The sequence below is a fragment of the Micropterus salmoides genome, unplaced genomic scaffold (genome assembly GCF_014851395.1).
Source record: "Micropterus salmoides isolate LMB-PRFRI ecotype aquatic unplaced genomic scaffold, ASM1485139v1 Ms_hic_scaffold_23, whole genome shotgun sequence".
Lineage (NCBI taxonomy): Eukaryota > Metazoa > Chordata > Actinopteri > Centrarchiformes > Centrarchidae > Micropterus > Micropterus salmoides.
The window spans coordinates 6,773,146-6,790,941 of NW_024041484.1; the positions used below are offsets into that span (position 1 = coordinate 6,773,146).

Genomic DNA, 17,796 nt, shown 5'->3' on the forward strand with positions numbered 1-17,796 from the left:
ATGCCGGTGCTGCTTGGTCAGCACCTCCTCAAAATGTCACAAATACTTCTAGGAACTAAGCATTGGTTCTGGTATATGTCATGATGTCTGAGAGGATTTCATAAGCAAAATAAAAATAGCATTTTGGGAAAAATGACAATGGGGAACAAGAGCTGCTGATGACTGAAAGATTGGGAAATCAAGATTCAGCCTGAGAAATCTGAAAATTCTAGGTGGCAAGAAAGGCCGAAGACGTATTAGGATGGGTTTTTGTTGTGTACTTTGTTCTTCTTTTTGGGAAAAGCTGGCACTTAAATTACACAAACTAACCAAATGAATGTTTTATGACATCAGAAGCCCTCATAACCCTTTTTTCTAAAGATAGGAAGATGTATGTATGTAACTACTGTCCAAAGCTCAAGCAGCCTGAGAAGACCTGGATGGTCACAAGATGATTTATAGAATATGAAAATACATCATAATGCCTCACCAATGATGTTTATTTGATGTGATTTATTTTTAATCCAATTAAACAGCCTCTCTGCCTCTTCTTACAATCTCATAAACAGGCTGAATAGGAACCATCGCGTAAAAGGTTGAAGAAAATTTTTCATAACTGTAGTTGATTTCATATAAAATGTGGCTCAGTGGTCCGTTTCAGACTGAACTTTGTGAAGCTTGGGCTGCAGGCCAGAGAGTTTATAGCCCAAATCTAAAATTAGGTGCTGTGTCACAGCTCAGCGGGCCCCGTTGATGTGAGAAATACAAAAACAGCCTTGTCTGCTGGACACCACACCCAGATGTGTTAACAGGGTACACCCACCCCAGTTTATGTTGACATCATGGCTCTAACAGTGAAAGCACTCAACCTGTCCAAATATGGAGATTTATGGCAGAGAAACCTCTACCAGCCTGAACTGCTTTTCTCTGTGTTTTGCTCAACAAATGTTTGATAGTGTTAAAATTTTGTTATCTGCATTTTTCAGGTATAATTAGGTTAACTGTTTACTGCATACACCTGTTCTTTGTCCTACAGACCTTTGGCATATAGACAGAAGTGAACAATGAAATGAAAGATTCCAGATACGGAGAATACTTCTCTTGCTGAGAAGATGGGAGGAAACAAGTCAGTTTCCTTTGGAATTTCTTGATTGTAATGTCGAAATGGAAAACATAATCTGCAGTGTGTTTAAACAATGACCGCGTTTCACATCATTTTGGCCAAACAAGCTGCAGTCATCTTGGCAGTTACACCAAAGGTCTCCGATATTTCCTTAATAGAAATATCTCTTTAATATTTCTATAATGTAGCTGTTCTAGCTATATAATATACTGTCCTTCTGTCTGTGGCACTTCATGATTTCACTTCTATCTTATCACACTTTATGGTGTCTTATCTCCTACATTGTTACAGGCCTATAGTCATTCAAAAAGTCCATGGGTATTCCGTAGATTACAGTTTTGCTTTCATGTTTTTATAGTAGTGGTATTTTAATATAAATCGTTCATACGTTTTGTCTATTTGTAATCTATTGAAATTGAAACCCGCAATTTGTTTTGACCCCAACGTGACATTTCATTGACCTTAAATACCCTCTTGTAGATCATATGCCATTTGCTATTTATGTGTGAGGGAGTGAATTATTTTACAGTGTTGTTTTTTGTAATTTGATTCTCAAAAAGCATCACAATAATATTAGTATTTTCAGCACAACTGACATAATTATGTAACAAAGATTCCAACTACTGCAGTTACTCTTATATAGCTGCAAATGCTTGCTAGCCAGATGAACCTGCGTCCTGGAACGCAGCCCTTGCGGAGCGATTTAGATCTTCTCATTGGCTGATACTCACGTCATTCTCCTATGTGTTCCATATATGATTGGCCAGTGGACACAACTCGTCCTCTTCTTTATCGGTGATTGGTTCTTGCTAACGTCATTCACGTTACGACGTAGCGTGGCCGGAGCCTCTGATGAGCCCGACGGTCCCAGGAAGCAACGCTGCTAATTTCGTATTTTATAGCGATAAAGAAGGAGGGAAGCGATGCATCTGAGGTCAGGGATATCACATGAAGACATTAAAATATTTTCAAATTATTTCAGATTAGATTGCTGTCAACGTCAGAGGACTTTTGTTATGATTTGGCGTTGATATCGGCGATGTTTACTGTGCAGCCTGATAAGTTCCTCTAAACGGTCGCCAATATCTGGAGCCTCAAGGCTTCGACTGCCTAAATATTAGGCAGGAAAAAACACATATATTTTTTTCATCTGGGTCGTGAGCTGGCGACGAGCCAATAATTGACTCTGGAGCAGGACACGGAGGTAGGTGAAAAAATATTTCCCACAGAATGCTCTTTATTTGTATGCTGCTGCCAGACAGACAGAGACGCAAAGAGAACAGAGCAGACAAATAGCTAGCTGACTTAACACAACACGGCAACAAACAGACCCAATATTGGTATGAGGAAGCCTCATAATATTAAAAATTATTGGTATCTCAACACAGAATTTTATCTAACTTAGTATCAGCCATCATGTGTCAGGCAGAAGTAGCGGACCCGGGGTGGCAGATAGTACAGGTTTCACAGGGCAGCACCAAAAGTTTAAATTGAGGCGAGTTGGGAAGTATTAGCCAGACAAGACATTAAAGTGTGCATGCAGTAACACACCTCTGCAGAGTACATTCATTCAGCAGCACACTAGATTAAAAAGCACGACCATAACTTTACATATTAAACATAACATTTAATTTGAAATACAGTGACAGAACACATATATTTGAAATTGCATTTCTTTCCAATTTTGAAGCATATTCTGAAGTATCTATATCACCACAGGAGGAACAAACTCTGTATAACTATGAATAAGAATAACGAATATTTTAGATGATACAGCATAATGTTAGGAATATTATTGAATCATTTATACACACCATGAAATTCCCATTATTAGAACACTATACTGCCTTTTCAACAAAACGTGGTATGCTTTTGATATAGTCATTTATTTATTTGTGTGTGTGTGTGTGTGTGTGCGTGTGCGCGCGCGCTTGCTGCTTTACTCTCTGGCTTCATGACTGTGCCCTTTCTTTCAGGAGGGAAAATGCTTCCTGTCCAGTCACTTACAGTACTTAAAGGGTGGAGTGTGTCTGTGTTTAAGTGTGTGTGTGTGTGTGTGTGTGTGTTTCCATACTCGCACATAAACTCAGTCGTTTTACACCAAACTGAGAAATCCAACATCTAGGGTTAAAAAGAAGTTACACTCAGGATTTTATTTGATTTCACCTTTCAACTTAATGAATAGATCGTTTCCCAACACATTAAGAGTCTAACTCTCAGCCAGGTCGGATAATGAATTACAGTGTGACAGCAGGATTCTTGCTCTCTTCTTATGCAGTTGTTGGTTGCTGTGCTACGTAGTATCAACTCATGCACATAAACTCAGGATAATCCGCAGACTTCAGCTGTCAGGAGTTTTTATTGGAAAATACTTGTGGTTTAAAAAAAGTCTGCGAGGACTGTTGATTATTAGTGAGTGGACATTGTTTTCTTGAGGAACATATTGCCTTTGACTTGTTGGAACTTAAGTTTTCAGGTACTTTGAGCACATAAAACAAAATTTCTTTCACCTCCATTGTATTGAGGCAGCAGCAGAAATCTTTTCTCTCTCCTACAAATACAGCAGTTACAGCGTCTCAAATTCTCCATTGCACGAGCACAAATTCTAACAAATGAAGAAACTCCTACGCTCGCATTTCTGCTGCGGTATACTATAATGCGAATGTGCTAAAATGTGCAGATCAGTATGTGAATTCACACAGCTGTAGAAATACTCTCACTTGCGGCACATATCTCAGTGAAATGTGGCGCAAAAGTGATTTGTTATCTATAGAGCCAGGAGTGGGCACTGTCCAGAGATCACAGAACTTTTTTGGCCAATCAGTGGATCTCATTGCACTTTTCATATAGATCAGGTCCACATTGGACTCCGCTAGTCACTAAGGCTATGTGAAGTTTGGAAACAGAAGTAAAGGACATTAAATACTGCGATCTCTACGATTCACTTAAAAAGTATATTGGAGATGCCTTAGATCACAATCTCACTGAGAATCTTTGCAGACATCTTGTAATTAGTCTGCTTTTGCTGCTTTGTGTTTGGACAAGGTTGTCTTTTTATTGGGGATCATCTGCGGTCTTTCCCTTTAAGTTGATCTTCATGGGAGGGTTGTTGCTCAGGCAAATATGTACAGACCTCAGTAACACCCTTATTTGTCAGTTTCCCAGTTTCCCACCAACACTAAACTGAGCACTTTGCAGCAGGGATTCAGTGATTTTTCTCAGAAGTCAGGAAGTGTTTTGTTGTTTGTGGGATTTTTGGGGCCGGGACGGAAAAAGGACCAGTGACTAGACGAAACATGGGTCCTATCTCTGTGCTGCAGGGCTGTTTTATCTCTTTGTGAGCTAATCAAGCCATTCATAATATTCTGATGGTGTACTGCTGAAATGTTTTGATGATGTATACATCCACTCTTTTCCTGTATTACATAATATCTTCAACTTCTCCAAATGTTAATATTCTATTAATCTTAGTGTTTAACTTTTTTTCCCTTGCAGTTTCGGTTTTATTCAGACAGCCAACCACTGGTTGTGGTTTCCACCTCACTTGTATGTGTGTTTTTCTTCTACTCTCTGCGGTTTTCATTCCACCCACACTAGGGCTACGCATCAAATCCAACATGTCAGTATGTGTCCTTGTAGAGAATATAGTTCCCAAATTGCGTGGGACGGAACAATCATTTCATTAAAGAGAGCATGAATAACGACTAAAGTGCTGTTCATACATGATGTGTTGTAAATTTATGATGGAGGAGGCCCATCAGTCATGTCAAGTAATTTCCCATGTTTTCTTTCTGTCCTTCATCTTTGTTTTCACTTTGTTTGGAATCCGTCTTTGTCAGTTTGATATGGTCGGAGGCTGTGTAAAAATGCAAAGGAATGCATAGTGAGAAAGATCTGTACAGATTTCATGGATTAGTTCCTGGAAGGAATGAAACCCTGCACCGTGAGCCATCCAGCACATGATTCCATGCCCCTGTTCCAGGGTCACAAGAATATTTTTGTACCAGGGATATGACTTGAGTTACTCCAGACTCCTGTGAGTCTGTAGCCAAGGGATCTGTTCCACAGTTGCACTCACTGAAATGTATAGCATGGATAGCACTAGCAATGGATATCACTTGAAAGAAACTAATTACCCAGAAATATGCATTACTCTGCCCAACAAGTCTTCATAGTGTGTATGTGGGGTTGAGGCAGCTCAGTCAGTGTTGGTGACTCCTGCTTCTTCTAATGGAGCACTGCTGCTCACTGCTGTCTGGGAGTCATTTACTAAGTTGCCCTTTGATTTCTTTAGATAGAAGGCATTTTGCATTACTGGTAATGATTTACATTAAAAGCTTAACTACAGCCACTCTCAAAAGAAAAGCGATAGCGAAAGTGTCATTCCATAAAACCTTTTATTAAGATGTAATTCTTTAGTAAAAAGAAGTAAGCTGAATGTCCGTGGACAAGTCATTTAATGTTACCTAACACACAAATCATGGCTGGAACTGCTGGAATAGTGTTGTGTTGCTCGTCCATACAACAGACTGCCCTCTGAGGTATGAGCTCTTCTTTGTTGCTTGCATGGTCTGACTCCTCCACTATTACCCAGTTCAGAGTAAACTTCACTCTTCTCCATGTTTATTTATTCTGAATTCAAATTTCTTCCCTGCAACACCGGCAAGTGTGGAGGAACTTATCACGATGAAGTTAGTTTTAAGTTTGATCTCCAACTTGAAACTAACTTCACCGCGGTGCAAAGCGGCATCACCTCCCGGAAATATTATGGTTAAGTGTGTTGCGACACAACGAAATAAACGATAGAGCATAATTGTAAACGAAAGATGTTTTTTCTATTGTTAAATGATATATATCATCATATCACACAGACCTATGATGTTCTGATATATCAGACAATATTCTTTTTTTTTTCCTCCTTCTTTTCAGAAACACATAACATAAATGAAGATTTTCCCTAACATTTTTTATGTGTAGTTATGAGACCTCACCAAGATAAGTCACATTATGCAGTTTTAATCTTTTTTAGTTTTGTAAATAGTACTTTAAGCAAAAGTATTTCTGATTATGTCAGCTAATTGCTGTGGATTTGCGCCCTGCTGGGGAGTTGCAGTTGAGTGCCCTCTGGTGGACACACTATGCAACGACAACACTTGTAACATGATCAAAGGATCCGTCTTCCATCTCTTTTTTAAATTGTGATTTATCGGTTGCTATAAACACTGATATCGATTCATCTGCAATTAGCTCATATAATAGATAACAGCGGCACAACGATTTATTGGTCCGGCTGTTATACAGACTACGACTCAGCCTCTAACAACAATTGTTTATAGTTTGCAGTGTTTCTGGAGGACAAAAATAACCCTGATGATCAGACATGGTTATTTGCCAGAAATGGAGGGTCTAATTAAATACGCAATCAAGTAGGGCTGGACAATATGACCTAATATCAAAATCACCATTATTTAACCATTTACCTTGATTACCATTAATGAAGGATTTTATTTTTGTTTGTTGTTCACTGACAAGGTTTGTACTGTAACTATGCTCAACTGTTAAAGGTGAGATATAGTTTTCAATTCACAAATGTCAAAAATTGATTATCTAAATGTTAATTGATAACTTGATGTTGACAGCAAGCAAAAGGCGGAAAACTGTTTCACACGATCAACAATATCATTGCGCAACTAATGATTTTCATGGGGTGGAGTCACATGACCACATAGGTAGTATGTCTTTAAGAGGAAAGTACATGAATGCACACAGTGGGGAAAATATTAACAGGATTAATAAAATGGAATAACTGAAATGGCAAAATTATGTCAGTTAGAGGCTCTGAATTTCTGAGTTTTAATTTTTCAATTAATCGTCCAGTCCTACGATCAAGTGGCATCATGGGAAGTGTAGGATCCAGCGTTTTTGGGTCTTGACGCACACTAGGCCTGGTATGTTGGAGAGCCTTCATGGAGGGCATTGCGTGACCCCCACACACACACGCATTTAAGTCTGTGAAACGTTTGCCACTGTTACCAAAAGTGACAATTACAGGATGAATGAGCGATCACATTAGAAAGCGGCACTGCAATGTTTATCACTACTCTCACGACTAGTTGGTAAACAGCCGTACCGCACCAGTAGAAGCAGTGACAGACGTGCACAACCTGAAGTTGTCTTTTCCTATAATCTTACAGGATAGTATGGCCATGACGGGAGGGACTGCAGCTGCCCTTCCCATGAGCAACCACACCCGAGAGAGGGTGACTGTGGCCAAGCTGACACTGGAAAACTTCTACAGCACTCTGCTCACCCAGCATGAGGAGCGTGAGATGAGGTAAAACTACCCAAACAGTTTTATAGCCCACAGTACCTGTTGACGTATCAAGCATCAAGTTTCACTCCATCCGCTGCTGGAAAAAGGGGTGTTTCGTCTCAGGTGTGAGCACATCGAAGGGCATCTCATAATCCACCTCTTGTTTTCTCACATTACCACATTAGAGCTGGTCTTTATTCCAGGTAACAGGGTTTAGTGCCTCTTGTAAAAAAAAAAAAAAAAAAAACCCAGCCGAGTCACTGTTGACACTGACATCCCTGCATAAACTGTCAGGGGATCCAATTTCAAGATCAGACACGTTCCGTCCTTGTACGTTTCCTGACCTTTTTTTTTTTCTAAGCTCAATATTTTCACTATGTTTTTCTTTCCTTAATTCGTAGGCAGAAGAAGCTGGAGAAGGCCATGGATGAAGAGGGTTTGCCAGATGAGGAGGTACAGTACTTTTTGTTTTCTCGCAACTAATCTCGCATACTACTGGACTCATCGGCCTAACATGTTTTGTGCACATTTATGGCCGTATGCTCAAGGACCTCTCATGGTTGCAGTGATTCACAATTTTACAATTTTAAAAACACCTATTTCATTGACTGTTCTGTTTATACCACCATTGGCTGCTGACTCCTCCTTCCTCTTAAGAGGCCTGTAGGTAAGGACGTTAGTTACCTATCCATCCACCCTGACCTCATCCCTTTGTCTTCTAAGTCACCTGACTTTTTGTTTTCTCTTTGACATCCGCACGTAAAATGACACGCCGTCTCTGCACAATATAAGTGGTCAGTAGAGACCAAGTGATGTGAAATGACAATCAAAAAGCAAGAAAGACATTGGTTTTTATTCACTAAGCCTGGCAGAGATCTGCACTCTACTGAGTGCACTCTTCTAGTTTTATTTTAACCTGGATGACTCACTGTCTGTCTGGCTGTCTGTGTTTTGCAGAAAGTAATGCGCCGCTCGCAGCATGCCCGTAAGGAGACTGAGTTTTTGCGACTGAAGAGGACACGACTTGGCTTGGATGACTTCGAGTCCCTTAAAGTTATTGGACGAGGTGCTTTTGGCGAGGTAACCTAAAAGAAAGACGTGGAAAAAGTTCTTGTATGTTTTCACTGAAATGTTGCAACCCATTTTTTGTACCTTACCATTGGTGTGTTGTTTGTGTGAACAGTGCTGTACATCCACACATTGGCTGTCTTCATTTTTATTGACATTCTTGAATGAATTGAATGAACTGTGATGTTGTCTCTTTCAGGTCCGTTTGGTGCAGAAAAAGGACACAGGGCACATTTATGCCATGAAGATTTTAAGAAAAGCAGACATGCTGGAGAAGGAACAGGTAAAATATCTGTCAGCGCCACAGGTCTTAAGGATATTATGACATACTGTTAAAGATGCTGCTGCTGTATTCATGCTCTTGTATTGTACGTGAGGTTGTCTACTGTCTCCCTGCAGGTTGCTCATATCCGGGCAGAGAGGGATATTCTGGTGGAGGCGGACGGCGCTGGGTGGTCAAGATGTTCTACAGCTTCCAGGACAAGAGGAACCTCTACCTCATCATGGAGTTCCTGCCTGGAGGTTTGCACTAATAACTTAAGACTGATAAAAGTCCTAGACTAAGCACCACCTTTGTTTGACCCTAGTGTTTGAGGTCGTCTGTTGTTAGTATGTTCACTCTTCCATGTGGATAGCTTTTTAAAACTTCCAGTGTTTTGTTTTTTTCATGAATGTTTAAAACAGCTGACCTATAGAACTGGATACAGGATGGATCACTACGCTGTGACAGAAATCAGTGTTGTACAGAGATGTTTTTGTACAAAAATGTGGTGTATTAACATTTTAAAAAGTTCTGACGTCTGCTCTTGCTGCCAGGCGACATGATGACCCTGCTGATGAAGAAAGACACTCTGTCTGAAGAGGCCACACAGTTCTACATCGCAGAGACAGTTCTGGCCATCGACTCCATCCACCAGCTGGGCTTCATCCACAGAGACATCAAACCAGACAACCTGCTGCTGGACTCCAGGGTGAGACTCACGGACAGACACCCTGAAGCTTCCTGCCAGTAAAGAAAGAGTGTGTGTGTGTGGTGTGCATTGGTGGCTTTCTGCATATAACTATCAAATGTGTATTTGCTCACAGGGACATGTGAAACTGTCAGATTTTGGCTTGTGTACGGGTCTGAAGAAGGCTCATCGCACAGAATTTTATAGGAACCTGACGCACAACCCGCCAAGTGACTTCTGTGAGTTCAAAATCTAATATTTAAGAGAAAAGGATCCAAACTTTACAGATTTAAATTAAGGCGCATATATATAAGTGGTAACTTCCACCAACAGAAATTTTCAGAAACGCTTCTTTGGTCAGCAACATATACTGTAACTATTAAGTAATCACTCGCTTTTCCTCTTTGCTTTCCTACATCTCGTAGCCTTTCAAAATATGAACTCCAAGAGGAAAGCGGAAACCTGGAAGAAGAACCGGAGACAGCTTGTAAGTTTATAAAAGCCCATTAGTAAGAAACGGAGAATAATCCATTCTGCGGCATGCAGAAGAAGAAAAGAAAAATCACAAAGTAACTTCCTGGCTTCTGCAAAAATTGACACAGCAGTCGCTACATCCTGGCTCTTGGAACTTTATGTCAATTATCAGCATGAATGGAACATGTTTTACTCAGTCAATCAAAATGTATTTTACATGGCACCTTTCAGACAAAGCAGATGCAATTTAAAGTCCTTTACATGTGATGCATAGGATTTAATATATGGATTTTAGAGACTATTCACATCAAAACAACCAAAAATGCATAATAATAGATAATACAAGCAACAAAAAAAATCTGAAATATAATATATTATAGTAAAATGTTAACAAATAAAATAAAACATATAATTATATAATAAGAATAATCAGCAGTAAATAATAATGATAGAAAATAAAAAGTATAAGTAATAAAGAGATGGGATTCTAGTTTACATTTACTAATTGAATTGATTATTTGTTAATATATTCCTACCTGGAGCCTTCACCTTAAATCTCTCTGTGTGACTCTCAGGCTTATTCTACTGTTGGAACGCCAGACTACATCGCTCCAGAGGTCTTCATGCAGACGGGATACAACAAGCTGTGCGATTGGTGGTCTCTGGGCGTCATCATGTATGAAATGCTCATCGGTAAGCATGCATTTGTCTGCATGTAAGAAAATGGAGACACAGTACACAAGAATAGAACAAGTAGGCACCTGATATTGTTTTGATTAAATCTATGTTGCATGGCAGATTGAAATATGAATGAAACTGCTGCTATCACAAGTCATTGCCTGTGTTCAGGTTATCCACCCTTCTGCTCCGAGACGCCGCAGGAGACATACAGAAAGGTGATGAATTGGAAGGAAACCCTCGTCTTCCCACCTGAAGTTCCCATCTCTGAGAGGGCCAAAGACTTAATATTAAGGTGTGTTAAGATGCCTTTTTATTTCAGTTTTCTCTTTTACAAACTCTCATGAAGGACGCACGCCAAACGTGGGAGTGGAAAGAGAATAATTGTCCAAATAATGTGTATACAAAGGTTTATTGGACAGTTAAATAAGTGGCCTGCTGTTTGTGTGTTTTCAGGTATTGCACTGATGCTGAGAACAGGATTGGAGCTGTGAGTGTGGAGGAGATCAAGAGTCATCAGTTTTTTGAGTCGGTGGACTGGGAGCACATCAGGTACATGAAAACCAAGCCCGTTTCAGACATGCAGCACATTTCATACCCTTCGCTAAGCCACGCCCTCCTTCGTTACCGTTGCTAAGTCCGACAAACTGGCGGACCTGTCAGACTTTTATCACAGTGCTGCCACTGTCTATCACTGCACTCACCAGAGAAATATTGTCTAATTTTTGGAAAAAGCGATCTCAGAAAGAAGCAGACAGTTTTGCAGTAGCATTGTGCTTTTGAAGGTTTTGTTCAGGCTGTCAAAGTGACATGAAAAAAATAAAGACAGAAGCTAAAGCCTAACGATCACAGTGTAAAAGTGAGCCACCACATTACCTCACTATTGAGAAAGAGGACAGCGATATTGAGGATCAACAGTGTTCCTGTACAGCTCTGCGGGTCTCTTTTTGCTTTTTAATGAGCGTTAGCTAACTAACAATACATTAGGAACAATCCACAGCCTACAATTTTCTAGATTTGTTTTAGGTTTTGGAAAGTGAATAAATCATACTTCTTTCAACCTCTCTGGGTAGTGACTGTAATTATTACAAGGGCCCCAGGAACAGCGTTTGATCATATCTTGGAAAAATACGGCTAAAAAAAAGGCTAGAAAACGATGTATTTTGCATACGAGTCAATGAAGCGCAGCCATGAAAGTGTCGGACCGCAGTTAGAGCGAGGCCTATACTGCACTGTGATTGGCCAGCTGCATTTTCAGGGTGTATCTTAGCAAAGGGTCGACGGTTTCTCTCACTTTTACATAAAAGTCACGATGACAAAGTCAGATCTGTAACATTTCCATAAACACGTCAAAGCGACCCAAGTGCCGTCAGATTAATGTCAACGGTAAGATATGTTTACATTTAAACATTTATGTCACAGATGCGTCTTGTCTGAATGATAAAGAGACATTACTTTAAGACATAGATGTTGTCTGAAAAGGGCTGTTCTGGCATGAAAGGTATTCTTATGCACAAAGCACTTTCAGGAATATGCCATTCTTTAGCTTTAATGGAAAGACGCCCATGTTGAAGATGCCATACTTATTTTTTCTGTGTTCTTCATTCCTCCTCAGGGAGCGGCCAGCAGCCATCTCCATTGAAATCAAGAGTATCGACGACACCTCAAACTTTGACGACTTCCCTGAATCAGACATCCTTCAGCCAGGTTTGTCTTATTGACAGGCACTTTCTAGGAAGACACATTCCTTTATCATTTTATCATGATGGCTAGAAGATCTTAGGTTATTGTTCCTTCTGTTTATCGATGTTTCTTTTCTTGTGTTGTGTTATGTTTTTGTGCCGTACCCCAAATTGCCTCTCTGAGGACATTAAAGTTTTCTAAGTCGCCCACTGTAGAATAAAATCCCTTTTTAGGAACATTAGTCTGGTTGGATTCAGACAAAAGGGAACTTACTGTCTTAATATTATCATGGCTTTAAAGCTTCTCATTTTCATTGTGTGGTCTGTACCGCCCTCTAGTGGCAATTAAAATAACACCTCCTTTTTGTTGTGTGTTTATTAACAGCCAGTGCAACGGAGCCAGACTTCAAGTCGAAGGACTGGGTGTTCCTCAACTACACATACAAACGCTTTGAGGGTCTGACTCAGCGAGGCACCATCCCCACATACATGAAGGCAGGGAAGGCCTGAAACGTTGTTGTGGAGAAAAAAAAAAAGACGTTTTACGGACACAGGGTCGGGTCGTGGAGCCCCGCTGGTGCTGAAGGCTGCGCTGTCAGCATCTCAGTATAAATGTAACCCTTACCACAAGTTATTTAGGTTTGCTCAGCCGGCGCAAGAACGGCAAGAGCTCGGAATATTAAGGAGTGTTACCGCATTACCTCGGTTGTTTATATCGTATACATGTGCCGTCTTTAGCCATAGCTCTCAGACCAGCTCAATAACTAGGACACTAAATCAGCATATCTGCATGTTCAGCGGCATACTGCTTCTGGAAAGGATTTTTTTTTACCACCTAAAAGTGAATGAGGATGGAATACAAATCACTGCTTCCGACATCTTCACAGCGATAGTTTCTACACTGGTGGCTGAATTAGCTCTGATGCAAACAGAATTTCTAATACTGAAGACAAGCTCTATACACTGTAGATTAGTGAGTTAGGACAGGTGCCCCTCACCTGTTCTCACCCATACTGTTTTAAAGGAAAGTTCCAGCATGATTTCAAGGGTTTTGGCTCACTCTCTGCTTTGTATTTAGGAATTACTCCCACTGTCAAAGACAGCACCCATTTAAAAGCTTAAAAAATCTTTCATTTTATTTCTAAGCTTGTCAACACATTTTTAAACATGTCCACCACTTTGGTCTCAATCTCAACAACTACTGGAGGATTGCCATGACATTTGGGACAGTACACAAATGATGAATTGTAATAACTTTGATTTTTTTTTTTCTTCGTCTAGTGCCATCATCAGGTCAGATTTCAGTTTGTCCAACACTTTGGTTTATGACCAAATACCTCTAAAGCTAATGACATTCCCATCAGCCTCAGCTCTGCTTTGAGTTTAGCGCTAATTAGCAAATGCTGGCATGCTAACACGCTTAATTAAGATGGTGAAGCACCTGGTTAACATCAACATGGTAACATTGTGTGTGGATGTTAGTAAGCTGACATCACTACTGTGTGTAAGTACAGCCTCACAGAGCCGCTGGAATTGTTGCCATAAGTCTTGTCAGATTCTGTAAGAAGTGTAGTAATACAGGGAAATTCAGTAAAATTATAAAACTTGTATAATTACTCTTTTCACAGTTCAGTGATGGAGGAGACTGAATTGAATGTGTCTAGGTGTTTCCATAAGAAGTAGCATTAAAGGGAAAGAAAATATAAAACAAATGAGCAAAAATTCAAATCATGCTGGAATCCTCCTTGAACCCCGACCGTGGCGAGACGTGCGACCTCTGCTAGCAGTTGCTATTGCCTTTCTCCCAGAGGAACAACTTGTAGCTGGGGAAGATGTGAATGCAGTTCACCCTGTGCTTGACATCCGTTATTGTGGGGAGTTGCCCAATCACAAATGCCAACAAACTGCCACGTGTGTCACTTCCCTTTTAGTTGCTTTGTTCAGATCAGCGCGATAGTAATTTTCCCTGATTTTAATTCTGATGAGCCCGAGGGCTTCCTTCTTAGATGGATAGAACATGCAAAGTGCCTTTAAATAGCTGATAAATATTTAACCACATATTTTAGCAATGGTTGATCAGAAGGAAATAATTACTTTTAGAAATAATGAAGCTGTGTGAAGGAGAAAAGTCGCAACAGGTAAGACTGAAAGGGAAACATTAGCTTAAGTCAAGTCAAGAAAGCAACAATTGTATCTTTTAAAGCAAATGGAAAGCTCTGACGTGTCATTTAGAATGTGTGCAGAGTGATAAAGGTGAGGAAACAAAGGCGATGTAGAAAGCTATTTATCGGTTAGATAATAAAACAAGGGGCTCATAAAAACATAATGCGTCAAGGCAAACGCAATGAACAGAGTGTCAAGTAACACTAAAATAAATATGAGAAATAGAATAGATGTTACATGGTGGATATCTTAGACACGTATGTTTTTTGTTCTTAAATGTCAATGTCTCCAAAAAAAAACCATTAAAAATCTAATGCCAGGCCTGTCTTTCTCAACAAAATGCACCATTTAACCATTACATCCACTCAGAGTTGTGACTAGACACAGCGCTAAAAATAGTTACCAAAGAACTCTGATCATCACACGTCGTACATGTAGCTGTCGCTTACTGCACTTAACTGAAAACTACCTTTAAAAAAAACCCCCACCTTTCTAAGAGAGTTCAACTTGGCTATGGAATAATTTGAAATTTCTATTTCTAGACTAGGCAGAAAATGAGTGTGCAGAGATCGATGTTAAGGGTAAGATGTTAAGTGTCAAAGTGCAAGAAAATCTATAAATGTAAATCCAGGAACAGGACATATTCTGAGGACCTAAAATGTTGACTAAGTTCAGCTGTAACCATCCCACGACTACCATTTTAAACTGTCTGTGGTGCTATTTCTGAGGGAGTGATAAAGAAAGAAAGTGGTCTTGCGATTTGATCAATTAGAGCGTTGTTTTATAGTACACCTGTCGTTCTTATATTTTATCTGTTTAACTAAAATTCATCCAGGTGGTCCTGTTGAAACTGGCCAAGAACGCTCCAGAAAGACTGGGGGGGAAAAGTTGTTTGCAAACAACACAAGCAATGCACAAATTAGTGTTGACCGATGTGTATATTTCTGTATTATTATTTTCCATGTTTTTCATTCTGAAGTACTATTCAGTGTATTTGAATTGGTTGATTGTCATGTCAGTTGGTTTTCCTAGAATTTAAAGGGGCACTCCAGCGATTTAGTATTGCACTTCTGTAAAAGCTTGGGGACTCACAAGAGACGCATTTGAAAATGGTCAAAATGAACGCAGCAGAGGCTGAAATGTCTTCACTTTTAGTCCCTGTTATGGCTAACGTTCCAAAAAAACAGTGAATCCTACACTTTTCATAATGCAACTTGATAGTCGCTTTCATTAGATCCACACTATCCAGTAAATACCTCTGTCTTTCAATCTCGCCCTGTTTGCATCACTGTTTGTGATAAAAATTTGTACTGTAAAACTTTGATCAATAACTGGGGCTTTTTTTGCCAAATCACTGAATTGACGAATTGACCCTGACTTTATTTGTGACAGGGAACAGGCTTTTAATTCCTTTTGCACAAAACTGAAATAGGCTTATTAGGTTTATTTATTTCAAACAGAATATATCTTGTATAAAAATGATCAAATAATATCAAACACACATTCATTCATTTGATCTGCGCTTTTATTTTGAAGGCAGCAACAAAATCTAACCGATTTAAGATGTGTAGCATGTCCTGACATATTGACCATACGTTTAAACATTAATATTTGTATTAATGATTCAAGCAACTTAGAAGCAGCTAAAGCGGGCAACCCCGTGGGGTTTAAGAGGTTTTATACATCCAAAGAACTTCTATAAAAAAACGGACAAGGCATTTGATCAAGGCTTGGCTTTATCTGTCAAAATGTGTTCCCACCCCAGGCCAGTAAATGGGGGTAGGCGGCTATTTGGGACAGTACTTTCTAAACTTAAGTCGAGATAATCATAACGACATTGCTATGACATCATCAGGGTCATTTGTTTCAGACTTTAGAGAACACCCCCAGAGCCACAGGAGACATCACTGAACTGAGTAGTGCTCCCCATGACAAGTAAACTTATCTTGATCAGTGGAGTGCCCCTTTAATTACTGACAGAAACATATAGCCAAACAAAATGCATCACATCAGATAGGCAGCCCTGATTGGCCAGTATTTTCCCCATTATAAAAATCCAAATTCTGACCTAAAATCCAAATGTCATCAAAGCTAAGACCAGGCTGCAGGACTGCTGCTGGAGCACAGAAGCAGGACAGATGCATGATGGGGGATTTTGTTTGTTGGCTACTGCTGCAGATTACCTTTTGTGTCTAATCACTGGAACACACTGGCACAACCTGGGAAAAAGCCAAACTGCTGGATTATTCAGAGTGTCCTGTTTCACAGCCAAACACTTAAGATTGTTCGTGAGAGACGAGTTTGCGAGTGAGCAACTGCTAGGGACAACGGTGACATTTTCATGAAGTAGATAGTCTGTGCTTTTTGTTGTGAGGTGATGTGTTCCTTTGTTCAATGTCAAACATGTTCTGTGTTGTAATAGAGATATTTAGTATCACTCTACTTTTTCTACAAAAGTAGACGCCCAGGAGATGAACAATGAGGGTAAACACTGTATTTAGAATCCATACAGTTCTATGTACAAGATGACTTGAAATCCATTACTGTGCCACTTTACCGAAAGGGAGATAAATAATTTTGACTTCATTTCTCCACGAGGTTAAGAAGAGTTCAGGGACTGTTTCACTTTTATCATGAGTTACGCCAGACAATTCATTTTTGATGGACCAAACCAGCTTATCAACTCACCCTGTGTGCTGTTAGTTAGATCAGTGTCACGGAATATTTCATAACTGAAAGAGGTCACTTCCCTAACTTGGAGAGCAGGGAAAGGTGTATTTATCCTTCTAGAAAATCAGTTCACACAAACATAAAGGAAACCGGTGAAAGGCCCATTCACACCTTTAAGAACTGTGACGTTGCTAATAATATGTAACCCCCCCCCCCCCCCCCCCCCCCCCCAAAAAAATAAATTTAAAGCAAGAATTCACTTTAAAGTCCCCCACCATATGCCAGGTCTATGTTGTGAGATATTTTGTGTAATGCTGCATACATATTGTTGTAGACACTTGAAGGAAACTGTCTGTGGGGTGAAGGGGGAAAGGCTATATTGATATTCATTCACATTGATGAGTTTTTTTTGTTGATAAAATGCTTAAAATAATCAAATTAAACATAACAAGTCTGAAGTTTCGGTGTTGTAAATATTGTTGGGTGGTTCTCTTTCACAGTGTCTTCTGTGGTGGTTTAGAGAACCAGAAGAGTCATTCAGTTTTCCAGTATTACTGTAGCTTGCTGCATTTAAAAAAAAAAAAAAAAAAAAAGGAATTGGAAAAGATTGACTGTAGTGTTAAGTCAGACTCTTCACTTCATTATTACAGTAAAACAACATATTCAGTAAATAAAATGAACATTTTCAAAAGTCAT

The 17,796-nt window shown here is 39.7% G+C and overlaps 1 protein-coding gene across 1 annotated transcript; it reads left to right on the forward strand.

Annotated features, from left to right (window-relative positions):
- Positions 1-1,925: 1,925 nt before the first annotated feature.
- Positions 1,926-13,503, forward strand: LOC119918117 (serine/threonine-protein kinase 38-like). The gene is given in 15 exon segments (XM_038738657.1): positions 1,926-2,306; positions 7,297-7,436; positions 7,817-7,868; positions 8,373-8,495; positions 8,683-8,766; positions 8,883-8,928; positions 8,931-9,005; positions 9,300-9,454; positions 9,570-9,672; positions 9,859-9,920; positions 10,483-10,600; positions 10,757-10,880; positions 11,042-11,137; positions 12,201-12,292; positions 12,653-13,503. Coding segments are annotated over 14 exon segments (1,389 nt in total). The 5' UTR covers positions 1,926-2,306; positions 7,297-7,302; the 3' UTR covers positions 12,778-13,503.
- The last annotated feature ends 4,293 nt before the right edge of the window (positions 13,504-17,796 follow it).